The 17,411-nt window shown below is 39.3% G+C and overlaps 1 protein-coding gene across 1 annotated transcript in view; it reads right to left on the bottom strand.

Annotated features, from left to right (window-relative positions):
- Positions 1 to 17,411, bottom strand: part of LOC132385331 (importin subunit beta-1-like) — a 70,064-nt gene that overhangs the window by 38,062 nt on the left and 14,591 nt on the right. Inside the window, exon 5 of the mRNA XM_059957352.1 lies at positions 5,707 to 5,859. Coding sequence (XP_059813335.1) covers positions 5,707 to 5,859 — 153 coding nt within the window. The remainder of the gene's footprint in view (positions 1 to 5,706; positions 5,860 to 17,411) is intronic.

Here is a 17,411-nt window from a genome sequence, read left to right as displayed (position 1 = left end):
ACCAACAGTATATTCATTAAATATTTATCTCTTTCCAACCATTCTTGAAGTATATATCCAAAATATATGGTCTTACTCCCCAAGTGTATTTCACATTTAAAGATGTCTTATAGGGCATTGCATATCCCCCTTCAATAGTTTTTGATAACAGGGCAGTCCCAAAAAATATGATAATGATTTGCATTTTGATTTCCACAATTTCTCCAGCAAACAGGGAGGTTACTATCATAATGGGATTTCTGAGAGGGTGTAATAAAATATCTTATCAAGTTTTTCCATCCAGACTCCCTCCATTTCTGTGAATTGGTGCACTTCCAATGATATCTCCATATTGTTGTCCATTCTTCCTCAGATATAATTATCCCTCCTTCCTTCTCCCATTTTGTTTTAATGTATGAAGTTGAACATGTTTTAAGATTTGACAACCCCTTATACAAGCTTGAAATGATTCTATTTCCATTATCTGAATTATATGCTTTTCGAAAAAGCTCTATCAAGCATGTATTTGCCTTGGTTACATTTTTAAGCCTCTTATTAACATATTGTTGCATCTGTAAATACCGATAAAAATCTTGCTTTTCTAATGAGTGTTTCTCTTTAAACATTTCAAAACTGAATAGTGTTCCTTCTTTCATTATGTTGCAAAGAACTGTTATTACTTTAGCTGTCCAGTCCTTAAATTCAATGGACTGGACATCAATTTATTTGGTGTAAAATCCGAGTCATTTAAGAATTGCAATATCTCCCTCTAGGTTATATTCTTTTATAGTAGATTTCCATATTTTAAGAGTCAATTTCACCCATGGGTTATCAATAGTATTTATGTACCTTTGCAGATTGTTATCAGCCAAAATTGCTTGTATGGGGATGGGAAGTACCCGCTCCTCAATGTTTTTCCATTGAGCGTCATATGATGGGTTGCACCAACATATCACAGCTCTCAACTGTGCTGCAAAATAATAATCTCTAAGAGAAGATAGGCCCCATCCCCCCTTTTCCTTTGCTAATTGCGAAGTTATGAGACAAACTCTAGGCCTTTTACCCTGCCAAATATACCTTGATAACATCTTGTTCCATTCATTGAATTGATTTTGATTCATCTCTATTGGTAGGGTGTGAAAGAGATATAACAGTCTGGTCAGTATATTCATTTTAATAGAATCCTTGAACTGAGACTGAAAAAAGGAATCAGGTTCCATCTTGCCACATCTTAATTTTTTTATATAAAGGCTGATAATTACATTGATAATTTTGACAAATCATTTGAAAGACTTTGCATGCCATGCCCAGTGATATCTATTTTCAATTTCTCTTGGTGGGCTATAGTAATATGAAAGTAATTGGGTTTTATCTATGTTGATCTTGTATCCTGATAATTGACCATATTGTTCAAAGGATTGTATCAATTTAGGCAAAGTATGTTAATTGCCCTAGATAGATCAAAATGTCATCCGCATAACAAGCCAATTTATGCTCTGTCCCTTTAATAGTAATTACCCTGATATCTTCATTTTGTCTGATGTATTGATATAACGCGAAGAGTAGTGGTGACCATTCACAACCCTGTCTCATGCCCCTGTCTAGGGTAAGACTATCTGAGAAATATCCATTGATTTTAATCCTAGCAGTAGGATTGTCATATAGTGTCTGTATAGTTTTAATAATTTTGGAAACCAAATTTATGTAAAACTCTGTAAAGAAAATTCCAATTAACCGAATCAAATGATTTTTCAGCATCCACACTTAATTTTGTTTCATTTTTTTTTGTATATGATCCATAATGTGAAGTGTCCTTCATATATTGACTTGTGTCTGGCGTTGTTGTATAAAACCTGTCTGATCGTTACGTATCAATATGGGTAGAAACTCCTCTAATCATTTGGCCATGATGCAGGTAAATAATCTATAATCTACATTAAGAACGAATATTGATCTAAATGACCTGTATTCCATTTCATTCTTGCCTTCTTTCGGTAAAGCTGAGATTATCGCTTCCTTCCAACTGGGTGGCATTTGTATCTTTTTTAGAGCCTAGTTCACTGTGGGGAGTAAAACAGGCATTAACTTATTTTTAAATTCTTTGTACCTCTCTGCGTATGCCCATCTGATCTGGGTGACTTGCTTAATTTAAGCCTATTAATTGCAGCTTTTAATTCAACTTCTGTTATATCAGCAGTCATCGTTCCATTTTGTTCTTCGCTTTAAGTGGATAGCTCTAGAGAATTCAAGGTGTCAATTTGGGTTATGCTTCCCCCTGGAACTTTGGAATATAGTTTTGTAAAACACTTCAAAAGCTTCTTTAATTTCACTTATTTTTTTTATCATTTTTGTTCTTGGATCCCTAATTCTATTCATTGTAGTTTTTGCTATCTTTTTTCTCAGTTTCCACACCAGTATTTTCATAGATTTTGATCCACTTTCATAATGTCTCTGTTTCAGAAACATTAAATTTTTCCTGATTTCTTGCATAGGCAAATTATTAATTTCATTCTTAATTCTTTTAATTTCCCCTAATGTATCCTGTGCCAAATTCAATTTGTGTTTTTTCTCTAGTTCCTTCAGCTTATTTTGTAATCCCTCTAATATTTTATTCCTTTTTTTTTCTTATATAAAAGTATCACTATAATTTTCCCTCTTCAGAGTATAAAATGGGAGGTGAAACCTCTCCATTATCATTAAATCCTAAGTAGAGACCAATTTCTTTTTTAATCTGTTCCTTAAAGTACGGATCATTGAGTAGAATTTAGTTTCCAAATAGTATTCTTTCGGTGTAAGTAAAAATCAACAGATAAATATATAGATGCATGGTCACTTACATCTATTGTCCCAATTCCACAGGTGTTTATTTTGTCTTTGTCTTTTCCAAGTGTTATGAAATAGTCTATTCTTGTATATACAGAATGGGGAGCAGAATAACGAGTGTAATCCCTTCTGTCAGGAAAAGGTCCCTCTACATATCAATTAAACCAACATCCTCAAAAAGTGTAGTAAGTTTCTTATGTAAAGATTTTGTTTCATAAGTGTTTCTATTGGAAGAGTCTAAGTTTAGTTGTAATTGTAAATTTAAGTCTCCTGCACATTTCAGGAGACCTTCTGTCTCTGTTACCATAATATCAGTAATTTTCTGAAAGGAACCAGTATCACTTCTCAGGGGTGTGTATATATTTAATAACTTAATTGCCATCTATATTCCCCCTTACCAGAATATACCTGCCCTCTTTATCTCCCACTTTGAATAATTTTTGAAAATTTAGCTTACTTGAGATAAGAATAGCAACTCCTCTATCTCCTGATTTATATGAGGAGAAAAACAGATTAGTGAAGCCCATTCTCTTTAGTTTTTTATGCTCATTATCACTTAAATGAGTTTCCTGTAAATATACTACATGGGCTTGTTCTTTTTTCATTTTGGATAAAATTCTCTTATGTTTGATTGGATTTAATAGCCTATTGACATTAAAAGAAATGAATTTTACCTTGTCCTTAGCCATCTGTGTTTATCTGTCAATGTACCATTGAAATTACAATAAAATTTAATTGATCTACTCTCTGAACAAATAAGAACCAAGAAACGCAAATAATAACATAAATGGCAACAAACGTGTGATTCCAAGGCTGTCCTTAGTGGATGACCCTGCGTTGACCTAGAGGAAATGTCTAGCTGTGGGGGATAACCCCTCCTATTTGTGAGTTGAGGACCCTCATTGCAGTATTCATAAAAGTCAGTGAACAAATCCATTACACAGAAAAGATTTCCCTGTATACTCTTCATATATATAAAAGCATACACACACACACACACACACACACACACACACACACACACACACACACACACACATATATATATATATATATATATATATATATGTTCTCATTTTGGTGGGGAAAGAGGAGTAAGTGAACAAATAAAGAATTACAACTAAGTAATATAAAATCCACATAATAATAAGTGTTTCTTGAAGTAGGTGTATCATCATGTACTTCTGCTTCAGTTTAGCTTCTCAACATTTTTAAAGTTAGCCAAACCTTATAACTCTTCTGGAGGGGCTGAGCACTGTCTTTGGGAAACTCCTGGTGTCTTCCTGATTTACTTCTCTCGGCTTCCTCCCGTCTCCTACCTTCTCAATTCTTGCACTATTTCCCAAGTGGTGTGGGATAATTCCTCAGCCAGGCTTTCCCTTGTTTTAGTCATGCTGATGGGCAACCCCCTGGCCTTCAAGTCTGTAGTCGCCTCTTCCACTGTCTGATACAACCACGTCCCTTTATCATAAAACACTCGAAGTTTAGCAGGGTACAGAGTTTGAAATGTAATCTTATTTTGCTTTAGTACTCACTTTACTTCAGAGTATTCTTTGCCTTTCTGGAGGGCCGTGGAGAGGGGGGTAATCTTGGTTGAAATATATTAATTTATCCTCTAAAAACACTCTCTTCTTACCCCAGGCCCTTCATAGAATCTCCACGGTGCTGTACCGAAGGAATTTAATTATTATTGTAGCCTAGCTTTCTATCCTGGTTAGGTTTTGGGATGAGCGTGCAGTGTGCTCTTTCGACTTCCAGCTTCATAGCCACAGAAGACCCAGCGCATCCCACAGTAACTTTCCAACAAACTCCGTCACAGACAAGCCCTCCACTCCTTCGGGTACATTGTAGATTCTGATATTTTTCCGCCGTAATCTTCCCTCCAGGTCAAGCAGTTTATCCTCTTGGTGATGTATTATTTTTATTGTCTTACTCAGTATCCGTTCCACGTTTTGAACGTGATCTTCCACCTTCTCGATTCGAGTCTCTGCCACTGCTATTTTTTGATTAATGTTGGCGAGCTCTGACTTAATATCATGGAGCTGCTGCTTTATTTCTTTCTGGACCTCCATTATTTCTTTCAGGATTTCGAAGACATTCGCCACTTTGCCTGATCGAGGCCCAGCAGCCGCCTCGGTAGCACGCGGTCGGGTCGGAGAGCCACTCGCTGCACTCCTCTCGGACGCAGGCTCCACAGTGTCGCTTTTTTAATTTCCATTCTTGCTCCTCTTTTCAGTTCAAATATTTTTTGGAAAATATTATATTTGATGGGTTAACGGGGCTTAATACGCGTTTTTCCGGAGGAGCTAGTGACTTAAGCTGCCATTCTCGACGATGACGTCACTGGGAAAACAACTTTAATCTATCTTAAGAACACGGCTAATGTATGTCATTACGATTAGAAACCAATAGCTTCCAGTAATGTAATAAACGCAAAGGAATTAGGAAACAAGATACTCAATGGAACAGGTTTACAAAAGAAACCAGCCATTTCATTAAAAAAATTTGTGTGTATCTTTATAGTATGATAAAGTCAATAAAAATTTTAAATTGTTAATTTTGGGGTAAATATTTCACTTCCAATCTTCCATGTCATATTACACTACAAGAGAGTTTTAGTCAGCACAAAAACTTTATCTAGCCAAGAAGTCTCAGCTTTAATTCACTGAATTTCATCAAGAGATCAGTGTGGTGCATGACTTCTCAACACAGATTTCAGGTCAGCAACAATATTATTACTTAACTGGAAAGGAGGAGATTAGGGGATATTGAAGAGGGAGATGCCATAACACCTATACTAGATGTACATTGGCCAGTCCAAGATCAACTGTACACAATAAATCATGTCTGGGATGCTGATCAATAGCTACTACCTTCTTCACAGCATTAATATCAGCCTCTTACCTCTTTGTCAAAGTTAGCTTTAGTGAATTCCAAGGAGTTGAGCAGTGCATTTGTCGCAGCCAACTTTACATTGTTACTGGGCTCCTCCTTGCGCATTCCTTGAATGATTGCAGTAAGGATTTCATTTGATTTGTCCTGCAGTTGTTCAGGATCCTGAAAAAGTCAATGGTTGCTTAGCATTTCCTAGGCCACAATAGAAATCTTTAAAATTCATGTAGTGCACTCCATTTGCACAGCTATTTATGCATAATCAATTATTGATGCTACCTGGTTACACTGTTACGAACCCCGTAACTGGGTCACTTATAGGAGTATCCGTTGGGAGTCTGGTGATACTATTTTTAACAGTATTTATTAGTAAAAATACACAAAAATAATATCAATGCAAATATACAGATAATATACGTCGTCAATACTAAACCTAAAAGTGTGGGTATAATAATAATCAATAAGAAATAAGCTCTATCGTTGTCTAGGGGAATAATGAATTGTCCGATGGAAATATAAAGTTTGCTTCAGTTCACACAGGCTGCCATCGTTTGTTTGTTGCTGTGTTGCAATTGTTGGGAGAGAGAGATAGAAGAATGGGAACAGTTACCGCTAAGTGTTTTGCCAACCTTCCTTTATGATTTTGATCCGTCGGTGTCTCGTTGTTGTGGCTGTTGAAGTATGACCTCTCCTTTAGCTAAACCATTCTTCCGTGATGAGCCCGCCACCCAGGCAAGGGAGGACACACACGAGCTCTCACTGGCTTTCACTATAAAACGCTGTCACTGGATTTCTAGAGTTTCTCCTGGTGTGTCTGAGGGGTGTTCCCCAGACCCCTCTTTTATCCTCACTCACGGGGTCTCAGATGTCAGTCAGGTTGGGATGATGCAATCCCTCAACCAGCCCACTCTGGTTGACCCCTGAGGGGTTTCAATGAATAGTACAGTAGTCAATACACAATTCCTTCTCCAAGAGACAATGGCCGTTATCAATGGTTCCGTTCCGCTTCTGTCAGGAGACATTCTAAACCTTGTGTATTCTGCAGTGTCTATAACAACTGCCTTTGCTGTTCCTGTGTCTCTCTCATTACTGACATGCTGTGTATCTCTCTCATTTCCTGGGTCTCAGACCCAAAATAATAGCGATCTTGCGATTCTCAAAGGGGCGGGGGGGGGGGGGGGCAGGCATTGGCAATTCTGGACCCTTCTGTCCATCAGATTTGCTCCTCATTCGTAACACCCCCATCTTTCTAAGGATTTTTGCCACAGGTAAAAATTAACTACTACAGAGTCTTACAGAATTGCAGAATCTAACACAATACAAAAGAGTTTTTTTTCACTACAGAGTATTACAGTTATACATTCAATTCAGCATCTAAACAGTTAGCGATTACATTGTCACTTCCTTTAATATCTTAATATGTTGTACCTTAATAAATTCCTGTAGCATCAGACTCCAATTTAATAACCACTTATTTTTTTATTCCATTGCTTCAGCAAAACAAAACTAAAGAGTTATGATCTTAGCTTACATGTATATTACAAAAGTCTATGCAAATACTAATCTTTATTTTGCTTTCAAACTTAACAGTCAACCTTCCATGGTGTTGTCTTTATTACTTACATGCTTTGTCGAAATCTCTTAAAACCAGATCCTGTTATTTAAAGTGGCATCCCGTCAACCCTCGCCCCTTTTCCGGTTAACTCCCACGTGGTTATCTTGTATACCAGTGTAGACTAGGCTTTTGCATCCTCCTTTCATAGGAGTTATTTTATCAACAATGTTTTCCAAACTTAGACCATTTTCTGAACTTCCGCACAGTTCTTTATTTTTAAGCAAGTCGTTTTATCTTCAGGACCCTTCATTCTATTGGTTTTCAGTTTAATATCTGCAAGCGATCCCTCTTTGTCCAAACAACATTTCAAATTCTGCCTCTTCACAGCACACCCTTGAACAACATTAGTGCGTGGGGCACCTTTACATTCCAAATCAAACTATAATTGATTCGCAGGCACTGTGTTAACAAGTCATTGTTCCTTCAGCCTGGTTACTGCTTCTGACACCAATCCAGACCTTAAATTTTCTTCATTCAACTTAGAAGCTACACTTTTCCCTTCTCCTTCAATAATAATATCCACATCACCACCTTTTATCTCCTCACTAACTTTTAACACACCTTCAAACACAAACAACTGGGAATTCTCACCGCCCACTATTACCAAGGTTAACCCTTTCTTCACTGAACCAAGTCCATCTGACCCACAAGGACTGCATTCCTTTTTAACTAAATCAGATACCCCAGACTTTTCTTGAATTTCATTACTAGGTTCAGTACCACGTGCATCCACATCTTGAACACACTCAAACGGGACATCTGCCTCTTCCAGGCTTTCAATACCCGTCCCCTTTTCAAATTCTAAGTTCCCCTGATCCTCCCAGTTACTCTCTGGGCAACTCCCTTCCGGAACAAACTCAACCCTACGGGCTTAAACAACCTCATCTGCCAACCCAGCAGACTCCTTCAAGGTAATGGCATCCTTTTCATCCTCATTTCATTATCGGGAACACCTTTAAAATTTTCAACTTCTTCAAACAGTTCTGTCAAGCCCGACAGATCATCCATGTCCAACCCTGGACCTTCTAACAGCCTTATCTGTTTCTCATCTTTACTCCGTGCCTCTATAAATTTCCTCCTGGCTAAGGGTAGGTCTACCTCCTCTCCTTTAATCTCTTTCACCTCCCTATTCTCCGTTTTATCACCCTCTAACCCCTCTTGGTACAGAGTCGGTAAAAATGTCTCAGTCAAATCCACACAGGTCTCACTTAAACTAGTCTCGTTCTCAGCTGTCTTTCTCGACATGCTGCAAGTGATCGCTCATGTGGGATAGATCTTGGTATCTATGAGCGGGTCCTCAACACTTACAGGCTGGCTCGTCAGCTTCACTGCTGCACACACGTCACCACCCGCTAAATCGTTACCAAGGACGTCCATGCCTTCTCCCCGGTAATTCTGACCGTACCCTTATTTCAACTGGCCCAGATACCAGATCACAATTTATAATGATCCTATGCAAAGGCACAGCCTATGTCCCTTTTCCTATGCCTCTCAAAGCTACCTCTCCCGTCTCAGGACCAAAATCTAGTACCTTACTGAAAATCAATGACAGCTCAGCTCCAGTATCTCTCCAGATCCCGCACTGGAGCTGGTGTTTCTCCCTCTTCCACCAACACGGTCCCTTCTGAAATAGATTTCTCAGGCCCCTCTCGTATTCTGTCTACCTGGGGCTTTCTCGTCGATTTACTGATCGACTCAATACTGCCTGTAGGGACTGCTGCTTTCCCTTTTCCTGTCTCCTTCCTTGGAGCAAAGCACTTGAATGCAATATGACCAACCTTTCCACAATTAAAACAGGTCAAGCCAGGACCCCTCCTGCCGTCTTGCCTTTCTTCCTCCTTACTTTTACCACTAGCTCCCGGTTGAATCTCTGCCTCAGCTGGCGGGCTTTCTCTACCATTCCTATGGTCTTTCTGGTAACTCTTCTTCGAGGAAAACTTTGTCTTGTGGGTTAGGGCATACTCATCTGCAAACCTGGCAAATTCAGATTTGGACTTATTCGGGTTCTCGTTCAAATACATCCGGATATCATCCGAAACACAACCTTTAAATTCCTCAATCAGAATTAACTCCTTGAGTCGCCGAAAATCTTCTTCCACCATTTCTGCTGCACACCAACGATCCAAGAGCACACCCTTCTCATAGGCAAACTCTGCATACGTCTGATTCCACCCTTTCTTTAAATTTCTGAACTTTTGTCTATAGGCCTCAGGTACCAATTCGTAGGCCTGAAGAATGGCCTGTTTTACTTCCTCATAATTCTCAGACTCCTCCTCCTCCACAGACAACGCCTGCATATGCCCGTTGTGCCTTCCCTTTTAACACACTTTGTAACAACACCACCCACTGATCTCTGGGCCACTTTTGACTCACTGCCACCTTTTCAAAATGCAAGAAATAGCTATCAACATCCGTCTCCTCGAACGGAGGTACTAACCTAAACTCCCTACTAACATTAAACCCCTCCTCTCGATCTGGCCCTAGAGCTCTTCTCTCTTTCTTTAACGTCTCCATGTCCAGCTCTTGCTGCCTCTGTTTCTCCTTCTCCTCATACTCCCTCCGCTTTTCAGCTCTTTCCTTCTCCTTTTCAGCTGCTTCCAGCTGTTTTATCTTAACTTCATGTTCCAACCTTAATTTTTCCAACTCTGAGCCGTCCCACTAGCTGGTACCTTTTCAGGGATATTTTCCAATACCTCAGCCGAAAACACATTCTTCTCAATATAATACTGAGTTATGGCCCTCCGCATCTCCCCCTTTTTCTTTGGCGACCTCACCTCTGTGAGATTTAGTCCTTTCGCAATATTTACCAAGTCCGACTTTGTGGCAGCCTCTAGCGCCCCCGGAGTCGGGTGCTTTATAAATTCGTCTATGTCCATCTTTGCTGGTTTCCCGTCTGGTTACCCTTGCAACCAGATCCAAGTTTGGACTTAAAAGCCCGATTTTCTGGCCCTCCAATTTGGTACAAATCTCGAGACGAGGCCCCAAGTTGTTATGAACCCCATAACTGGGTTACTTACCAGCAAAGATAGAGACATCCGTTGGAGTCTGATGATACTATTTTTAACAGTATTTATTAGTAAAAATACACAAAAATAATATCAATACAAATATACAGATAATATACGTCGTCAACACTAAACATAAAAGTGCGGGTATAATAATAATCAATAAGAAATAAGCTCAATCGTTGTCTAGGGGATAATGAATTGTCCAATGGAATTATAAAGTTTGCTTCAGTTCACACAGACATCGTTTGTTTGTCGCTGTGTTGCAATTGTTGGAGAGAGAGAGAGATAGAAGAATGGGAACAGTTACCGCTACAGGTTTTTCCAACCTTCCTTTATGATTTCAATCCGTTGGTGTCTCGTTGTTGTGGCCGTTCAAGTGTGACCTCTCCTTTAGCTAAACTGTTCTTCTGTGATGAGCTCGTCACCCAGGCAAGGGAGGACACACACGAGCTCCCACCGGCTTTCGCTATAAAACACTGTCACTGGTTTTCTAGCATTTCTCCTGGTGTGTCTGAGGGTTGTTCCCCAGACCCCTCTTTTATCCTCATTCATGGGGTCTCAGATGTCAATCAGGTTGGGATGATGCAATCCCTCAACCAGCCTACTCTGGTTGTCCCGAGGGGTTTCAATGATTAGTACAGTACTCAATACACAATTCCTTCTCCAAGAGACAATAGCAGTAATCAATGGTTCCGTTCCGCTTCTGTCAGGAGACATTCCAAACCTTGTGTATTCTGCGGGGTCTATATCAACTGCCTTTGCTGTTCCTGTGTCTCTCTCATTACTGACATGCTGTGTATCTCTCTCACTTCCTGGTTTCAGACCCAAAATAATAGCGATCTTGCGATTCTCAAAAAGGGGGGGGGGGGCGGGCATTGGCGATTCTGGACCCTTCTGTCCATCAGATTTGCTCCTCATTCGTAACAACACTAATCTGATTTTTCAATCTGACACAATTTATTTTTTTGTAAGGGTGATACAAAAAATAATGCTTGAAAAATATGGAACACATAGCTCATAATCAACTTTGAATTGCTGATGAGGCTCTGATGAGATACGTGTTCCGTAGTTTACAAGCATTATAGAACCATAGAACATTACAGCACCGAAACAGGCCTTTTGGCTCTTCTTAGCCGTGCCGAACCATTTTTTTCCCTAGTCCCACTGACCTGCTCCTGGCCCATATTCCTCCATACACCTCTCATCCATGTACCTGTCCAAGTTTTCCTTAAATGCTAAACGTGAACCCACATTTACAACTTCATCTGGCAGCTCATTCCACACTCCCACCACTCTCTGTCTGAAGAAGCCTGCCCTAATGTTCTCTTTAAACTTTTCCCCCTTCACCCTTAACCCATGACCTCTGGTTTTTTCCTCCCCTGGCCTCAGTGGAAAAAGCCTGCTTGCATTCACTCTATCTATACCCATCATAATTTTATACACCTCTATGAAATCTCCCGTCATTCTTCTATATTCCAGGGAATAAAGTCCTAACCTATTCAACCCTTTTCTATAACTCAATTTCGCAAGTCCTGGCAACACCGTTGTAAACCTTTGCACTCTTTCAACTTTATTAATATCCTTCCTGTAATTCCTGTAAAACTGCACACAATAGTCCAAATTCGGCCTCACCAATGTCTTATACAACCTCACCATAACGTTTCAACTTTTATACTTAATACTTTGATTTATAAGCGCAATGTACCAAAACTCTCTTTACTACCTCACCTACCTGTGACTCCACTTTTAGGGAATTTTGTATCTGTATTCCCAGATCCCTCTGTTCTACTGCACTCCTCAGTGTCCTACCATTTACCTTGTAAGTTCTACCGTGGTACTTCCTTCCTTCACTAACTCCATCTGCCATTTTTCAGCCCATTTTTCCAGTCGGTTTAGATCCCTTTGCAAGCTTTGAAAACTTTCCTCACTGTCCACTACACCTCCAATCTTTATATCATCAGCAAATTTGCTGAACAAATTTACCACATTAACATCACGATCATTGATATAGATGACAAATAACAATGGACCCAGCACTGATCCCTGTGGTACACCACTAGTCACAGGCCTCCACTCAGAGAAGCAATCCTCCACTACCACTCTCTGGCTTCTCCCATTGAGCCAATGTCTAATCTAATTTACTACCTCTCCATGTGTATCCAGTGACTGAACTTTCCTAACTAACCGATGCAGGATCTTGTCAAAAGCCTTACTGAAGACCATATAGACACCATCCACAGCCTTCTCTTCATCCACTTCCCTTGTAACCTCCTCGAAAAACTAAAAGAATTGTTAGACATGACCTACCACACACAAAGCTATTCTCCCTAATAAGCCCCTGTCTTGTAGATCCAATCTCTTAGTACTCCTCCCAATAATTTACCTACTACCGACATCAAACTTACCAGCCTCTAATTTCCTGGATTTCTTTTGGAAACTTTTTTAAACAACGGAACAACATGAGCTATCTTCCAATCCTCCAGCACCTCACCTGTAGATACCGACCTTTTAAATTCCTCAGTAAATACAGATGCAAAAAAGCTATTTAAGATCTCCCCCATTTCTTTTGATTCCATAGATAGCTGATCACTCTGAACTTCAAGAGGACCAATTTTATCCCTTACTATACTTTTGCTCTCAATATATCTGTAGAAGCACTTTGATTAAAGCTACCTCATGTCTTCTTTTAGCCCTCCTGATTTCTTTGTATTTTTTTGCACTTTTTATACTCCGCAAGTATCTTATTTGCTCCCTGTTTCCTATACACGTCATATATCTTTCTCTTCTTCTTTATCAGAGAACCAAGGTTCCTTATTCTTATAAACTTTGCCTTTAATCCTGACAGAAACATACAAACTCCACACTCTCAAAATCTCTCCTTTGAAGGCCTCCCACTTACCAATCACATCCTTGCCAGAGAACAACCTGACCCAGTCCATGCTTTTTAGATCCTTTCTCATTTCTTCAAATTTCGCCTTTTTCCAGTTTAGAACCTCAACCCGAGGACCAGATCTATCTTTATCCATGATCAAGTTGAAACTAATAACATTATGATCACTGGAACCAAAGTGTTCCCCAACACACACTTCCGTTACCTGTCCTAACCAGTTTCCTAATAGGAGATTTAATATTGCATCCTCCCTAGTTGGTACATCTATATATTGATTTTGAAAACATTCCTGAACACATTTTACAAACTCTAACCCATCTAGAACTTTAACAGTATGGGAGTCCCAATCAATACATGGAAAATTAAAATCCCCTATCACAACTTTATATTTCCAGCAGTTGTCTGCTACCTCTCTGCAGATTTGCTCCTCCAATTCTCGCTGACTATTGGCTAGTCTATAATACAACCCCATTTCATACCTTTCCTGTTTCTTAGCCTTATCCATATGGCCTTGTAGACAAGCCCTCTAATCTGTCCTCACTGAGCAACGCTGTAACATTTTCTCTGGCTATCAATGCCACTCCCCCACGCTCACCTCTCTGTCTCTATCACGTCTGAAACATCGGAACCCTGGAACATTAAGCTGCCAGTCCTGTCCCTCCTGTAGCCAAGTTTCACTAATATAACCATATAACAATTACAGCACAGAAACAGGCCATTTCCGCCCTTCCAGTCCATGCCGAACACTTACTCTGACCTAGTCCGTCCGACTTGCACTAAGCCCATAATCCTCCAATCCTTTCCTGTCCATATACCAAATCAATTTTTTTTTTAATTTTTGTAATTTATTTTTTATTGAAGTTCATCAAACATTTCCATAAGATGTATTTCAGACATTCTACATATATATCACAAATCTCTACAAAATATTTATATGAAGTATACATTTATAGAAAAGAGTGGAGAGAAAAAACAAGCAAAAGGAAAGAACTATGTACAAGTAGGGAGTGATCTTTTTTTTAACAACAGATTCATTGATTTGTGAGAATAAAATAAGGCCTATGAGGCATTATGTAGTTAAACCATTTTTCCCAGTATGAATCAAATTGTTACATCTTATGATTAACAGATGCTGTTATCTTCTCCATTTTGTAAATGTCCATTGTAATTTCCATCCAAGCATTTAAAGTTGGGGTCTCCTGTGATAACCATTTCCTAGTAAAAGTCTTCTTTACCAGCTGCCAACAGTATATTCATTAAATATTTATCATTTCAACCATTCTTGAGGTATATATCCAAAATATATGGTCTTACTCTCTAAGGGTATTTCACATTTAAAGATGTCTCGTAGGGCATTGTGTATCCCCCTCCAATAGTTTTTGATAACAGGGCAGTACCAAAAAATATGATAATGATTTGCATTCTGATTTCCACAATTTCTCCAGCAAACAGTGAGGTTACTATCATAATGGGATTTCTGAGAGGGTGTAATAAAATATCTTATCAAGTTTTTCTATCCAAACTCCCTCCATTTCTGTGAACTGCTACACTTCCATTGATATCTCCTTATTGTTGTCCATTCTTCCTCAGATACAATTATACAATTCCTTCTCCCATTTTGTTTTAATGTATGAAGTCAAATGTGTTTTAAGATTTGACAATCCCTTATACATGCTTGAAATGGTTCTACTACCATTATCTGAATTATATGCTTCTAAAGAGCTCTATCAAACATGTATTTGCCTTGGTCACATTTTTAAGTGTCTTATTAACATATTGTCGCATCTGTAAATACCAATAAAAATCACGTTTTTCTATAAAGTGTTTCTCTTTAAGCATTTCAAAACTGAACAGTGTTCCTTCTTTCATTATGTTGCAAAGAACTGTTATTCCTTTAGCAGTCCAGTCCTTAAATCTAGCATCCAATTTATTTGGTGTAAAATCCGAGTCATTTAAGAATTGCAATATCTCCCTCTAAATTAAATTCTTTTCTAGTAGTTTTCCATATTTTAAGAATCAATTTCACCCATGAGTTATCAATAGTGTTACATACTCGTGACACATGACAGTGGTGCCCTTGTCATATGACTGAGGTTGAAGTTATACTGGACTTGAGGTAATGGTCTTGTGATGGTGGAATGACGTCATTTTCCCGCCAGTAGAGATCATGTGATGGTTTTTTTTTTACAGGTTATAAAAGGTAGACCCCCACCCTATGAGGAGGGGCAGTTCGTGGCTGGATTTGCCAGGTTGACTTCATGCCACTGCGTGTTTTAAATGATGACACAGTTTAGTTGAAGGATGAAGTTTTTATTTAATGCCTAAAGTTTAAAAGGTCAACGATTCTGCTAGTTCGAGACAGTGGAGAGTAAAGATTGGAAGTTCGGAAGTTAAAGATCGAGGAGAATTGCTTTCTACGGTGAAACGGGGGCGACCTTTGTTTGATCCTTATTTGGAAGGATTTCGTTGACTATCTTCGTGTTAATCCCTGGGTTTACCAGAAAGGATTGAGGATAGTGAGGAAGGAAAGGTCAGTGCCTTTAAGCCGTTCTGTTTCGTAAATTCTTCGTGGGAAGTTCGACATCGGGGATCGAAGCAAGCGACGTGAAAGAGAATTTAAATCGTCCTATAAAGTCTCTCCTTTTAAATGGACTGTGAGCATATCGAACTTTTGGCAATACCACTTTAAAGAACTGTTTTTGTAATACACTTTAAGAACTGTATGGGCTGCCGCCCAGCAGCTGTTTCCAGTTACGGTAGTGTTTGTTTACTTTTGGGGGGTTTGTTTTCTGTGTTTAATAAAGGTGTTGTTTGTTATAAGAAACCCTTGCCGAACTCATATATTTATTGTTGCCTAAATACATAACAATAGTACTTACGTACCTTTGCAATAATCTATAATCTACTTTAAGAATGGATATTGGTCTAAATGACCTGCATTTTATCCTTGCCTTCTTTCAGTATAGAACATAGAATAGTATAGCACAGTACAGGCCCTTCAGCCCACAATGTTGTGCCGACCCTCAAATCCTGCCTCCCATACAACCCTCCACCTTAAATTCCTCCATATATCTGTCTAGTAGTCTCTTAAACTTCACTAGTGTATCTGCCTCCACCACTGACCCAGGCAGTGCATTCCACGCACCAACCACTCTCTGAGTGAAAAACCTTCCTCTAATATTCCCCTTGAACTTCCCTCCCCTTACCTTAAAGCCATGTCCTCTTGCACTGAGCAGTGGTGCCCTGGGGAAGAGGCGCTGGCTGTCCACTCTGTCTATTCCTCTTAATATCTTGTACACCTCTATCATGTCTCCTCTCATCCTCCTTCTCTCCAAAGAGTAAAGCCATAGTTCCTTTAAACTGATTATAATCCATACTCTCTAAACCAGGCAGCATCCTGGTAAATCTCCTCTGTACCCTTTCCAATGCTTCCACATTCTTCCTATAGTGAGGCAACCAGAACTGGACGTAATACTCAAAGTGTGGCCTAGCTAGTTTTATAGAGCTGCATCATTACATTGCGTCTCTTAAACTCTATCCCTTGACTTATGAAAACTAACACCCCACAAGCTTTTTTAACATAAGGGATCTGCGGACATGTACCCCCAGATCCCTCTGCTGCTCCACACTTCCAAGTACCTTCCTTGGATTTTGTCCTTCCAAAGTGCACCACCTCACACTTCTCCAGGTTGAACTCCATCTGCCACTTCTCAGTCCACTTCTGCAATTTGAATGTACTCACTCCACAACGACCCTCTTCCTTTTGCAGTCAAGCCAATTCCGAATCCACCTGGCCAAACATCCCGGGGGGGGGGTGGGGGGGTGTTTTTGTGTGTGTGTGTATATAGCTAAAATTATTGCATCCTTCCAACTGGGTGGCATTTGTGCCTTGTTTAGAGGCCAGTTCAGTGTGGAAAGTAAAACAAGAATTAACTCATTTTTAAATTCTTCGTAACACTCTGCCATATACCCATCTGATCCTGGTGACTTGCTTAATTTAAGCCTATTAACTGCAGCTTTTAATTCAACTTCAGTTATGTCAGCAGTCATCATTCTATTTTGTTCTTCGCTTAAAGTGGGTAACTCGAGAGAATTCAAGAAGGTGTCAATTTGGGTTGTGCTTCCCCCAGGAATTTTGGAATATAGAGTTTTGTTAAACACTTCAAAAGCTTCGATTTTCACAGCTTATTTTTTTATCATTTTT

This window comes from Hypanus sabinus, chromosome Y (assembly GCF_030144855.1).
Source record: "Hypanus sabinus isolate sHypSab1 chromosome Y, sHypSab1.hap1, whole genome shotgun sequence".
Lineage (NCBI taxonomy): Eukaryota > Metazoa > Chordata > Chondrichthyes > Myliobatiformes > Dasyatidae > Hypanus > Hypanus sabinus.
This window is presented reverse-complemented; position numbering and strand designations above follow the sequence as displayed.